This window comes from Mobula hypostoma, chromosome 9 (assembly GCF_963921235.1).
Source record: "Mobula hypostoma chromosome 9, sMobHyp1.1, whole genome shotgun sequence".
Classification (NCBI taxonomy): domain Eukaryota; kingdom Metazoa; phylum Chordata; class Chondrichthyes; order Myliobatiformes; family Myliobatidae; genus Mobula; species Mobula hypostoma.
This window is the reverse complement of record NC_086105.1, coordinates 110,508,660-110,523,116: the sequence shown is the minus strand read 5'-3', so window position 1 is coordinate 110,523,116 and position 14,457 is coordinate 110,508,660. Positions and strand designations below refer to the sequence as shown.

Here is a 14,457-nt window from a genome sequence, read left to right as displayed (position 1 = left end):
TTCTTGAGTTCATTAGAATGAGAGATAATCTCACTGAAACATGCATTATTCTCTTTCCATTGATGCTGCATTTACAACATTTACTCTTTAAACTTGTATAAAAATTTCTCTGGGGCCCGACAGGATCGATGGCGGAATTAATGTTAACCTTGGCTGCAGTGTCTTGGACTAATTTGAAAACAAGTGGTTAACATTCTAGAATCAGAAACAGTATCTTCATCTGGGTGTGTTGAGTTTTTAGAATTCTGTGCTGATGTAAGGTATAGAGGCTTGGTCACAGCATACATTCTTTTCAGACACTGATAAGTTACTGGATATTTAAGGAAATGTGACAAGGCTCTTGCGTAAGGAAAGTCAAGCTGAGATAAAAGATTGGCTATGATCTTATTAAATGATTGTACAGGTTATAAGGGGTTGAATGATCTTCTGCTTTGATTTCTTAGGTTCCATCTTGGCAATTGATAACCACACACATCCATTACTGTATTCAGTGCACTGTAGAGTGGGCCATTCTGCTTGGTTGTGAAAAATGCATATAAACTACAGATATAATTTTTTTTAAATGCCAGTACAAATGAGAAAAGTGTAGAAAAAGGAGAAAATTTGTGTTAGGCCTCAATCAACTGTACCAGAGGGTGAGCCACATTTCAGAAGTCCCAGAGCAAAATGACTCGTCTTGAGAACATGTGTAGCAGATACAGGGAGTTTGAGGAAAAGAGATGGTGTCCTAACAGGACACAGGGTGGGAGGAGGTATAGATGTATAGTGGAAGTAAGAGAGAGAGTTGATGAGTTTATAGAAGGCTGTTTTAGTTTTCCTGTCCTCTTACACCCACCTCATAGTCAAAGAGTTCCGTAGTATGAAAACAAGCCCTTTGGCCCATCTTACCCAAGATAGCCCATTTGCCTGAGATTGGTGAATATCCCTCTGAACTTCTCCATGTCCAGATGTATTTTAAATGTATTTATACCCACATTTACCTTACAATGGCAGTTCATTCTATATATCCAGCACACTCTCTATGGGGGGGAAAAAAAGTTGCCCTCCAGGTTTCTTTTAAATCTTTTCCCTCTTGTATTAAACCTGTGTCCTCTAAGGCTCCACTTCCCTGGGAAATAAAGTCTGTGGCCAGCCACTTCTGCTGCTCATCTCTTTATAACCTCTTTCGGATCATTCCTTGGGAAGGGAAGACCGTTCCAATTTGTTCAGTCTCTCTGTATAATTTGCTCAAATTTCCTATAATGTAATCATTCATGCTTCTTTAAAATCTATTTAAATTTAACGATGAATCGAGTAAAAAAGGGCGAGTCACTCTTCTGTAGTTGACTGTTTGTATCTAATTATTTCAGTAGAAATATTGTACTTGTCCCAGGTCTAATCCGGCTTAGGCTGTGTAGATGCTGTTCCTAGTTTGAGAATGCTGTGGAAGTCTGCACTATCCTGACAGAGTCTAATTGGGACCCCAGCCATGTGGTGCAGGTCTCCAGGGGTTGGAGCAGAAGGCTGCGCTTCATCGTACAGTTAGGAATCCTGAGCCCTCACTCAGTTATATCATTAAAACCCACTGGTCTGACTACCTATCTCAGCATTATGCATTTGGTTATACCTCCCAAACTGTGTTTATCACCAAATTCTTTAATTGCTTCTTTAGTTCCCAAGTCCAAACCAAATACAGACTTGTTCGAAAGTCTGAGGCACCCCAAATTTTTTAAATATGGTTTCAGATAGGGTCCTTGATCTCAGTGTCATCGGGGTTGTCTGGAATTACCTGGAGAGACAGAAGCAAGCGAGGCAGCCAAAGTCTACAGAAGAACTGTGGCAAATTCTCCAAGATGCTTGGAACAAAGCTGATTTTCTTATAAAACTGCACCACAGTGTACCTGAGAGAATTGATGCCGCTTTAAAGGCGAAGGGTGGTCTCACACCAAATATTGATTTGATTTAGTGTTTTATTGTTTACTGCTCTTTATAGTAAATTTTTTTTTATTTGGAAACTTTTAATTTGTTTTGAAAGCATCTTCACTTTACAGAATATTTTTACATGTGTCTCAAACTTTTGCATAGTACCACACATGCATGAATGTACTGTAAAATGTAATAGTGAGTGCAAGACCAAAGAGCCAGTTGTATGTAGAACTAACTGTGGTTCAGCATTTTTCTGAGGAAATATTTTTCCTCATTATGAACTATGCCCTACCAATCACTGTGACTAGATGAATATATCAAATACCCTGGGCCAGTTTGCCATTTATGCATTGGGTAAGGCACAGTAGCAAATACACATTCTGGGGTGCTCCCACAGTTCCAGGATTTGAGCCAGCTATTTAATTCCAAGTCAGGATGTTGTGTGACCTGGAGGGCAAATTGAGGTTGCTGTTTCTCGAGCTCGCTGCCCTGTATTTCTAGGTGGTGGATTTGGCAGTGTCAGTTCTGTAGAGTTGCTAGACAGTACAAATTGGGAATGAGGTGCAGAACTAGGAGGTGACTTTGGATCGGATAGAGTCAAACATTTCAAATGTTGTTGGAATTTTATTCATCCAGAACTAGGAGAGCGGTCGAAGTATTATTTATTGCTAAGGGACTGGAATGCAAAAAGTTACGAGGAGTGGGGGGAGCTGAACTTACACACAGGTCAGCCATGATCTGGAAGATCAAAGGCTGAGTGGCCTATTCCTGCTACTAATTTGTACGTCTGTTTGTGCACATCCATATTTGTTTGTGTGAAACATGACATTATATATTTCCCTTCCCAATAACGGAAAGGGAACAGTGGTCCAGGACACAAATCCCTTGCTCTAGAAAACACCCCCTTTGGCCCGTTCTAATGCCCATAATACCGAAGGTAGTGGTGCTATATAAAGGCAGGTAGTTGTTAATTGTGATTATTGCTATTTGAGGAAAAAACAAGTTGATTATTGTACATTATTCCATTCTGTATTGTGTATATTGGCATTTACTAGGGAAAACAGAGTGAACAGAACATTTAACTTGTATAACATTGCATAATATTCACAATTGTTATTCAAAGGTCATAAGTAAAATACTACATTTCCCTAATGCAATACTACAATAAAGAAAGACGATGAAAACTCCTGATTGCTCATGTTTATGCAGCTTTCTTAATGTCCTGATTTATATGTTCCCACAATTACTGTAATGTTCTTCCATATCAACGGTAAACACAATGAATATTTCTTCCTATTGATTTTAATAGGTAAGAGTTTTATGAAGATTTTATTTTGCAGGATGGACAACTGAATTTGATTTGGAAAGAACTACTACTTCTCAAAAATGAGGCCGAAGATGACTTTTGAGTGGATTTCTCCTTTGACTCTCATAGTCAGCATCACGATTGGTGGGTTTGTTTTATTTTTGTATAGAGCTGCATTAGAAATTGCCATGTAACAATATCTTAAAGAACAGGAGCAAGCCATTTGTTTAACCCCGTGAGCAATGCAAACCATTCATAATTAGAGTTTTCCAACCATATAAACCGTATTCCTCAGCAGAGGGATTCCATTCCATTGACTAGTACTTTCTAGATGTATACTTGTAAAATTAAGAAAGAATCACAAATAAACACTACAAATTTAGTCTAATTTATTTTTAAAATATAAACGTATGTATTTTGTAGCTTGGGGAAAAGAACACACTCAGGACAACAAATACTTTTTCTGGTTTTAATTCCTTTATCTGGTTTAGATGTTTAAGTGCCAGAAGGGGGTCGCAAAACAAAATGAACAAATTTACAACCAGTTCTTGCCGTTACAATCTCAGTTTAACTTTCGATCCACACCCTTGTGTACGGACAGAATTGCGTATGCAGTATAAAAAATACCAGAACTAATACGGTAGTGGCAATTCTACTTGACCAGTGAGGAAGTTTGCCCAAGCCATGTGATCCAGTGTTGAGTCATTTACTCGGAAAATCTTTCCTCACCATGCCCAGTCTCGGGAGGAACTCAATTCCAACGCCCCAACAGCGTCTCCAGCAGAAACAAAATGGTCTCCCCACTATCCCGTGTGTGCGTAATGACATCACTGTCTCCACTTAAAGGCACGGACAACTCTTCTAGCATTACCCGGATGGATGCCTAAGTACACTTTTAACGATACTGAGTAAGATCCGACAGTTGCCTGGTTACATGTACTCTCACCCTTTTTCATTGATACTGGTGTTTGCCTTGCATCAAAATTGTATAGAATTTCACAGACTATCCAAAATAGAAATGTATAAGAGGGTTTTCTTATCCTGTACAAGACACTAAGAAGTAGTGTGTCATGCACATGCTCATTAGATTAATAATGATTCATGGGATCTAAGTTTTGTTGCTGAAGTGATCCTGGAACCAACCAAGGAACTGGACAAAATCAGTCCTGCCAAGGAGTTTTGGCCCGAAACGTTGACAGTACTTTTTTCCATAGATGCTGCCTGTCCTGCTGAGTTCCTTCAGAATTTTGTGTGTGTTGTACCTATCAAGGAACATGTTACTGTTTTCAATTTACTTCAGGATCTTACACTGCACTGAGCGCAAACATTTACTGAATCTTTGTACTTGATGACCAATCCTGAAAGAGGGCCACAGTTAGGTAATTCCTTTGGATTAAGTACGAAGAAAAAGGGAAGTTAATAGAAGAAAATTATTATTTCTGATCCTGTACAGAGCTCGAGACACTTAGTATTGTATGGAGTGGGATTTTCCTGCACTTCATTCATGCTCACTGCATCGTAGTGCCCTGAATTTGCTGGGTTTTTGACTTGTATTTCCATTTCAAAGGGCTATTACATTGGGTTATTAGAACAGCAGGAACAGTCAGAGTTTGATCCTAATTGGTGTGATATGTAATAGCTCACTTGGAAAAGTTCCCAGTTCTGCGTGATGTACAGCGAATTCTCTTATCCCATAACCCTTGTCAGTGTGAACAGGTGACTGTCCCTATTCCCTCTGCCTTTTTCAGATATGGTGCTGGCCAGATTGACTGATGTTGAAAGAAGGCGATTTGCTCCCAGTGCAAAAAAATTCACAGAGGGGAAACTCTAAATCAATAAATGCAATATAGCATGTCTAAATAAAAGGAAAAAGTTAACGAGGTTCCATCTTTTAAACCATTTTTCTTGTATTCTTCTAGGGTCATTGGTAACATCTGTGAATGCCCAAAAGGTAAGTTGGGACTGACACAAAAATACACAAATCACTTTTTGCTATATTTTATAGATTCTAATTGGAATTTTGATGGGTTTCTCCCAATCTCTTGCTGTAATTTCAAAGGCAAATCTCAGTAAAGCCATGTAAACAATTGGAAATGAGCATTTAATGCAGTTTCTCCAAGGTTTCCCTTGATCCCTACAGCAAGAAATTGACAGAATCTTTGGGTAAATTCTTTGCCTTGAATATCTACAGAATTAGAATACTTAATTGTTTTCCTTTTCCATAGTGCCATGTAGATATCCCTGTTGGTAAGTAAAATAAAATTTATATGATTTATCAAGTACTACTTTAGAGACTGGAACAATTTATAAAGCATTTTTCCTTTTATTTCCCTATAACAGAACAGAGAATTTGTGAAGGCACTAACAGGTATGTAGAGTACAGGAAGCTAAAGTACATTAGTATTGCAGTGACCCAGAGTCACAAATCATTGCTCCTTGATAAAATGCTGTGGTATTGATATGTTACAAATGACCTTCAAGTCTAAGGCTGGAGAGTCTCATTTTTTGACGGCAACAAGAGAGCAAGGGGTAATTAAAATGTAACTTATGCCTTTGGTTAGAATGATTTGACTGAAGCAGCAATCTTGTAGGATTCTCTTCAATGCGCTTGGCGTAGTGGGTTCGTTTGCAGAGGAACCAAGTTGGTGGACGTAGACTGAGAGTGCAAGAGGATTACAGCATGCAGAGAACTCCTCAGTAGTTGGTTAAACCAGATTTTGATCAAGAATGCAAAGTTATGGAGATTGGTGTAGGGCTGAATCAAATTCTTCAAGTTGCTGTGATTTCACAGCTTTAATAAGGGGAATAAGTCCAGCATATTGATAACCTGCATAGTAATATTTGGATTGATTGCCTTTTAAGTGTCACATTACAAATGGTAGGTTTACTTTCTTGTACCGCAGCACTGCACAGCTCTACAAGGAAAGCAATCCATTCATACAAATACAACTCAACAGGAAAGGGGTTCTCGTTCATTGAGGTCTATTTTAATGGGTGTAAACTCGTAAAATAAAGCAACATTTCTGGAGGATCTCTGATCGTTTATTCAGGTTTCTTTTTATGTTAGTTTTAGTATTATCTCTATCATTATTATTGGTAGTTGCATAATGATTCTAAATGGTACAGATTCTCAAATGTCAGTGATGGGAATTTTCCTACTCCCCATGCAGGTAATATACAGTACACAGAGATATGGAAACCTGATTGCATCTAAGTTGAGGATCACTCTGGGTTTGCTTACTTATTGTTAAAATTTGCTTGGTGGATATCTGTTATGAGTCTCTGTTCGGGTACTTGTTGGATGGAATTCATTTCCTAGAAGTAGCAGGTAATGAACACCTTCAGCAAGCTGGAAGGATAACCACCCAGTGGATCTCTCACTGCCAGCATCCTGGGGAGATGGTGTTCAACATTGATCAGACATTCGACTGCGTAGATTGCATAATCTGTGTGGGTGCAAAACCAATTTGGAGGCTGGGTGTCCTACAATGAGTGGCTCACTTGCTTGCATTCCAAACCAGGAGCACAGTGGAATACTTTCCATTTGCCCAGATAAGTTTAGTGCCAACAACCTTCAAGAAGCTAATCTTCATCCGTGACAAAGCAACCCACTAGACTGGTACCCTGTCCATCACCCTAAATGTTTATTCCCTCCAACACTGGCACACCATGAACGCAGTTTGTACCACCTACTAATGCACTGCAGTCATTTGCCTATTCCACCCTGACAACATCACTCCAACCTGTAACCTCCACCTTTAGGAAGGGCAAGGAGGGGAAGGTTATTTTTTCATACCATTTATGGATCTCCCCTCCAAGTTGCATGTTAACTTGATCTGGAAGTACATTACTGTGTTTCCATTGTCACTGAGATCTGGAACACTCTCCCAATAGTATTGTGGGAATACCGTCACCAGGAGTACTGCAGACTTTCAAAAAGAGCGCACCATTACCTTCTCAAATAGTTATGGATAGGGATAAGTGCTGGCATTGCTAGTGATGCCTGTACTCGGAAAAGTGAATATGTAGTAAAGAATGAAACAGAAACTTTGCCAATGAAGCTAATTTGCAGAAGTTGAGAAGGCTGACAGTATTTAGAGGGTGACAATAAAAGAAATTGCTGTTGCTGGATCTGGAATCAAAAAAAAATGTCTTTGGAAGAATTCAACTGGTCAAGCAACGTATATGGAAGCAAAAGGTGTTAGCACCCTGTATAAGAAAGCAACATGGACACAGGAAGAACGTGAAAACTCCGCAAAGACAGCTGGAGGTTCAGATCTGCAGCTGTGAGGCAGCGTCTCTACCAGCTGTACCAATGTGCTGCCTGTAAAATTGTCAGACCAACAAAATTGGAAACAGCGGTTGGGGAGGAAAGGGATAGTGGGGCAAGGGAGTGGTTAAGAGAAAGAAAAGAACTACTACTACTACATCAACTCAGGCTGAGGGCACGATGATGCACTCTACACTTCTCCCTCGCCCTCATCAGCGTGTTCAGTTCACCTACATTAGCTGCGCCGCTGTCTTCTAGGGGCGTGTTGACCATAGTCTTGGGAGGGTGCCCAGGGTTCATCCTCCCCTGCTTGGGCTCCCATATGATGACTAGGCTGGCAGGTAGCTTGGGGTGGTGTAGACAGTAGAAAGAAAAGAAACAGAGTAAATGTAAATCGGAATAGCAGGATTATGATGAATCCTGAAAACTGTGATGTACCTTGTTGAAAGATGTGATTTTTTTCCTCGACCTTACTGCATATTGCCTTTCAAGAGATTAGATGATGCATTGTATGTGGCAGCAAAGCGCGTTCCCAGCTATCTATAATGGAAAACTCAATTAAAAATCAATGAAGAAATAACCCATCAAATCGAAATAAAGGTGATATTTCACATCTGAACATTAAATGGTAAAGATCAAATGAAGGAATGTCATATTGCTATTTTACACCATGACAAGGGAAGAGACTATTTGGTGCATTGAGTCTATACTAGTTCACAAAGCAATTCCACTTCTCCTGTAACCTCCCCACATTCTAATCAACTTTCCCAAAATTTGACCACTCATCTACACACTAGACCACAATATCCAGGTAATCCAGCAGGCGGCATGACACTTGGGATGAAAATTTGTTACAGAGTCATAGAACACTACAGCAGAGAAACAGGTTCTTTGGCCCACCTAGTCTGTGCCGAACTATTAATCTGCCTAGTCACATTGACCTTTACCTGGCCCATAACCCTCCTGTCTATGTACTGATGCAAATTTCCCTTAAATGTTGAGATCAAACTCAAATCCACCACTTCCTCTGGCAGCTCACTCCACTCTCTGAGTGAAGAAGTTCTTTCCCATGATCTCCTTAAACAGTTAACCTTTCACCCTGAACTCATGACCTCTAGCTGTCATCCCACCCAACTTCAGTGGAAAAAGCCTGCTTTCATTCACCCTATCTATACTCCTCGTAATTTTGTATACCTCTCTCAAATCTCCCCTCATTCTCCTATGCTTAGGAACAAAGTCCTAATCTGTTCAAGATTCCCCTGTAACTTCAGTCCCCAAATCCTGACAACATGCTTGAGAATTTTCTCTGCACTCTTTCAATCTTATTGACATCTTTCCTGTAGGTAGATGACCAGAACTGCGCACTACTCCAAATTAGACCTCACCAACAGTTTATACAATTTCAACATAAAATCCCAACTCCTGTACTCACTACTTTGATTTATGAAGGCCAATATGCCAAAATTTCTCTCTATGACCCTTCTTTCTCCCCTCCCCCCTCCCACCTTCTTACTCTGATTTCTCACCTTTTCCCCCAGTCCTGATGAAGGGTCTCGCTCCGAGACATCAACTGTTTATTCTTTTCTGTAGATGCTGCCTGGCCTGCTGAGTTCCTCCAGCATTTTGTGTGTTGCTTGTATTTCCAGCATCTGCAGATTTTATGACCCTATCTAATTGTGGTGCCACTTTCAAGGAATTATGAATCTGTATTCCCAGATCCCCCTGTTCTACCATGCTTCTCAGTGCCCTACCGCTCACCATACAAGTCCTACCCTGGTTTGTCGTCTCAAAGTGTAACCCCTCACACCTGTCTGCATTAAATTCCATCTGCTACTTAACAGCCCATTTCAGACCCTGCTGCAAGCTTTGATAATCTTTCTCGCTGTCTACTACACCCCCAGTCTTGGTGTCGTCCACAAGTTTGCTGATCTAGTTTACTACATTATCATCCAGGTCGTTGATACAGATGACAAACAACAAAGGACCCAACACCAGTCCCTGCGCCATGCCACTAGTCACAGGGCCTCCAGTCAGAGAGGCCCTACAACTAGTGTGGTGGGGGAGTGTGGTGTGGGGCGATTGTGTTGTGGTGGGGGAGTGTAGTGTGGTGGTGGAGTGTGGGGGGAGTTTACTGTCAGGGAGTGTGGTGTGGGAGAGTGTGGGAAGCATTTATTACTACTCTCTGGCTTCTTCTGCAAACCCAGTGCCTATTCTAACTTACTACCTGAAGTCAATATCGAATGCAACTTACTTTTTCTGTTGCTGAAGATATTGAGATGTCTGAAACGCAGACCCTGAAAAGTCAGCTGCATTTTAAATAGCTGCATCTAACTTGGTACCAAAACATTAAAACACATTATATGAAATTATTTAATAAAAAGAATCACCCCTCCAATAAAAAGTGAATTGTTAAGTTTAACCATTAGAAATTCATTAAAACAAGAATTAAATAGATGGAGGTGATTGGTTTATTTTTAAGAAAGAGATTTTATTAAGGTTGAGAGCAAAGTAGCTTAACAAAGGAATTATGAGAATTTATACTGGATATACATACAATTATTCCCACTATGCAGCAGTTACTTTTATGAAGAGTATATGAACTAGTCCAAAATATTTGTAGCTAAGGGGGGGGGGGGAGAAAAAACAAATGGCATAACCTTGGAGAGTCAAATTTCTAACTCTGGTTACAGGTAAACCAACACTAGTTTTTAAAAAGAAACTCACACTCTTAGCAATATATTGTTTTATAACTGGCAGCTGTACACAGTATATACCCAGTCTTCATACTTTAGTTATTGACCAAAACAATTGTCTTCTTGCAGTTCTCTACTGGAATCAGAACTACAATCTGGGAACATCAATGATTTCTGTAATTATACAGTTACGCAATATGCATGTGCTCAGGTAAATTGAAAAACAAGGAAAGTAAGAAAACTTGTGATCTCTGTATTTGCATCCTGAAAAAACTGACAGTTATTAGAAATAATAAATGCTAGAATTTAATGAACATTGATACAATTTTGAATGTGAATTAGTAGTAAAATACTGTTGTATGTCGTATTGTCGGGTGAATGATTAGTTTTTGTTGTACTGCAGATCATGGTCTCTCCTGAGGGGGCTTTGCTGTTGCTTGGTGGGGTGGAGGAAGTGGGAAGGGGGAGGGTTGTTGCTTTGCTGCTGCTTGTGCGTGGCGAGGGGGGTTGTGGGGGGTCCTGGGGGTTCTAATGCTTTTACTGTCACTCATTCTTTGGGGCACTCTTCTGTTTTTGTGGATATCTGTAAAGAACAAGAATTTCAGATTGTATATTGTGTACGTTCTCTGATATTAAATGGGACTATTGAACTAAAAAAAAAGAACTCGGGTAAATTTGTTATATTTGTGAACCAGTGCAGGTCAGCAAGCAGAGAAATGAATGGTATTAGAGTTTGAATTAACATAGGAAACTAGATCTATTGGATTATCTCAATCCATTGAAAAGCCCTGTTTCTTAATATTGTTGTGAGAGTTGTGTACAGTATTTTATAGATTATTTCCAAAAAAACAGAACTCCGAATGCTGTGCTTACTTTACTTCATAAGGCCACCAAAAGCCAATCTGTCGACAAAAAATGTACTACACATTATGCCACCTATTGTCTTTAGAATGGTAATTGATTTTTGAAACAAATTATGTTCAATTGAAAATGTGAGGTGGAGGACACCCTGGGTCTCGCCACCAGCCTGATAAATGAATTCAGCTTCAGTTCTGCTACTGAGTTGACAGTTCTCAATATTTGTATTTATATTTCCAGAATGGGACTTTTCGGTTTTTTTTTTGGGGGGGGTTTATTTTGCACAAAAGCAGTTATGAACTCTTTCATGTCTATTTTATTTTCCAGTGTGATGTTTTGGCACAGTTGCCAAGTGAGAACTTGACCTTGATCTTCAAATGTTTTGTTGTCACGAGGCCTGTGAACATCGTTGATCTGAATGCCACCATCCTGTTCATGCAGAAGATTAGTTTATCAAAGCTTGAAGACTTGCTGGACAGGTTCAACAGGAAGGTAACATACATCATGAACCCTGGAACTGTGAAAAATAAAACATGCAGTTCACCACAGGATTCAGCAGAGATCTAAACCCGTGAGAAAACTTGGAATTCAATGTCTCCTCTTGCAAAAGATCAAATCTATAAGTGTTAGCAGTATTCCTCTCAAACTAGCAGAGTAACAAATGGTTTCCAAAATCCAGTCAATTTCTACTTTCTAGAGAGAGTAGAGTGGATTACCTCTTGATGTCAAAGATTTCCCGTAATGAGGAGGGTGGAGCATTTTCTCACAAACTTTTTTTTATTTCTTTGGGAGAAAATAATAACGTATGATGTATCTCCATCTACTGTTCAACCCTGGCATTGGAATAATGCTTCAGGTTTGCTCTGCTTGATTTTTTGATTTTCTTGATTTTACAATTATACAAGGTATGGTTGAGGCCACACCTGATGTAGCTTCAACTAGGCAATTTTGGTCCTCTGACCTAAAAAGGTTATAGTACCTTTGGAGGCAGTCTAAAGGAGATTTACCAAGTTAATTCCTGAGATCGGGGTTATCCTATCACGAGAGGTAAAACTGTTGTGTTTGTGTTATTTGGAGTTGAATAGAATGAATACATAGAGTAATGAATACAATTGTTTTGTGTGGTTTTGGAGCTGTATTCACCCAGACACGTGAAGGGTATTTTATCAGAAAGTGTTCCTGCTTAGTTGATGTTACTTATGTCTTGTAGTTGTTGTCGTAACAGCCTTATGGTGTCAGGAGATGGATCAGTTGCTATTGATTTCGGAATACCATGGTATTCTGGTCAATGATAATCCCAAAAATGTTGATGATAACTGAGTGCATGGAATGGGCTGCCGGCGAGGGTGGTGGAGGCGGATACGATAGGGTCTTTTAAGAGACTCCTGGATAGTACATGGAGCTTAGAAAAATAGAGGGCTATGGGTAACCCTAGATAATTTCTAAAGTAAGCACATGTGCGGCACAGCATTGTGGGCCAAAGGTTTTCTATGTTTCTATGATAACATACTTGACCCCAATGAAACAATTGCCAAAGATGGATCAGGGATGATCATTACCTGACACTTACGTCATGAGATGTTACTTGTCTCTTACTAGCATATGGCTACATGTCCTCCAGGTCCATTCACAGTGTAGATCTTTTGCTGGGGAACTGGACGGAACAGAGAATAGAACTGCTCTGAATACCATACACAGTGAATTTCAATGCACTTCTAATGTTTCTATGCAGACTCACCTGGACAGGTGTTCCTTTGACAGCTAATTAGGGAAATATTCCTATGTTAATCACCTGGTGCTTTTCCTCATTGCTCAGTGTATTTACAACACATATTTTTCATAGGAATTCCTTTCCATGCATTTAAAAATTATTTTCACTGTTGTGCTTCTCCAAGTTCACCCGTGCTTTCTTCTGCTAGCTATCTAGTGACCAGTCACTGGTTTCACCCTCCCTGTACCAAATGGGCTGAACAATTACAAGTTTTCCACTTTGCTCTGTTTTACATGATTATTTGTATTAACCAGAGATAGTTAAGGCACTGCCCGTTTCAGGAAATAAGAACCTCGTGAGCTTGAAGAATTTAAATGTCATCTCAATCTGATGATTTATTACATTCTTATAGATAATGGATGTCTGTAAACCCTTTGCAGTTGTCTTCTAACTGGAGCTGTGAACTTTGCACAAAATGGTGCTTCAGCCTTTGAAGGTGCTCATACAACGTTCTGATTTACTGCAGATTAATGACACACTGGGAATTCCGCTGATGGCTAAAGAAACAATCTTACAAGCTGTCTGGGAGAGATTTAAAACCAACCTGAAGATAAATGACACGACTTTTCTGGATGCCTTTTTGAAGCTCCTCAGGCCATTTATCGCTGGCATTTCCAGACCAGTTCTGGAAACGCTCCAATACTCAGACATAGTGTGTGATAACTTCAAGGCAATGTAAGACACCTTCTTTAACTATCGTTAAACATTTCCAAGAGAAAACTGTAATTTTTGAAATACCAAGCTAAATATTTTCTGTTAGCTTTTATCAGGACTGAGAGGAATTAAGTTATTTATAGTCATATGGAAGTTTACCATTGTGTTTTGCTGGTAAATAAGCAGATAAAATGTTAGTCAGAAATTCCTTTGGATGATGGTGCCTTTATGCATTTTCAATATACTTAATTGAATTTTACAACAGAGACCTTCTGATTCGATGAGCTTGCATTAGCTCTTCTGAAGAACAGTCTCTTTGATTCAACATTGATTCCTCGAATATTTATGTAAAGCAGTGGTGTAGAAGCTATATCCATTATTGTAGCAGGCAACATATTCTAAATTCCAATCGCATTGTGTTGTTGTTCTTTTGCCAGTCATTTTTAATTTGTGCCATCTACATAAGAGCATAAGAAGCAGGAGAAGGAGTAGGCCATCTCTTGAGCCTGCTCCACCATTCAGTAAGATCATGGCTGATCTGGCCATGGACTCATCTCCACCTACCTGCCTTTTCTGCATAACCTTTAATTCCCCTACTATACAAAAATCATCTAACTGTGTATTAAATATAGTTAATGAGGTATACTGTACTGCTTCGCTGGGCAGATAATTCCACAGGTTTACTACTCTCTGGGAAAAGCATTTTCTTCTCATCTATCCTAAGTCTACCCCCCGCTGAATCTTGAGGTCATGTCCCCTACTTCTAGTCTCAATTAAGAGTGGAAGTAACTCCCCTATCTCTGCCTTATCCATCCATTTCATAATTTTATATGTTTCTATAAGATCGCCTCTCATTTTTTGACTTCCAGTGAGTATAATTCCAAGCAACACAGTCTCTCCTCACCTCTGGAATCATCCTGGTGAACCTCCTCTGCACCACCTCCAAAGTCAGTACATCTTTCCTCAAGGAGACCTGAACTGCACACATTACTCCTCAGCT

At 39.6% G+C, this 14,457-nt stretch overlaps 1 protein-coding gene across 1 annotated transcript in view; it reads left to right on the top strand.

Moving 5' to 3' along the window:
• Positions 1-14,457, top strand: part of LOC134351946 (uncharacterized) — a 315,363-nt gene that overhangs the window by 13,221 nt on the left and 287,685 nt on the right. Inside the window, exons 2-8 of the mRNA XM_063058888.1 lie at positions 3,246-3,355; positions 5,131-5,162; positions 5,437-5,458; positions 5,552-5,579; positions 10,304-10,385; positions 11,360-11,524; positions 13,270-13,478. Of these exons, the coding sequence (XP_062914958.1) occupies positions 3,292-3,355; positions 5,131-5,162; positions 5,437-5,458; positions 5,552-5,579; positions 10,304-10,385; positions 11,360-11,524; positions 13,270-13,478 (602 nt within the window). The 5' untranslated portion in view covers positions 3,246-3,291. The remainder of the gene's footprint in view (positions 1-3,245; positions 3,356-5,130; positions 5,163-5,436; positions 5,459-5,551; positions 5,580-10,303; positions 10,386-11,359; positions 11,525-13,269; positions 13,479-14,457) is intronic.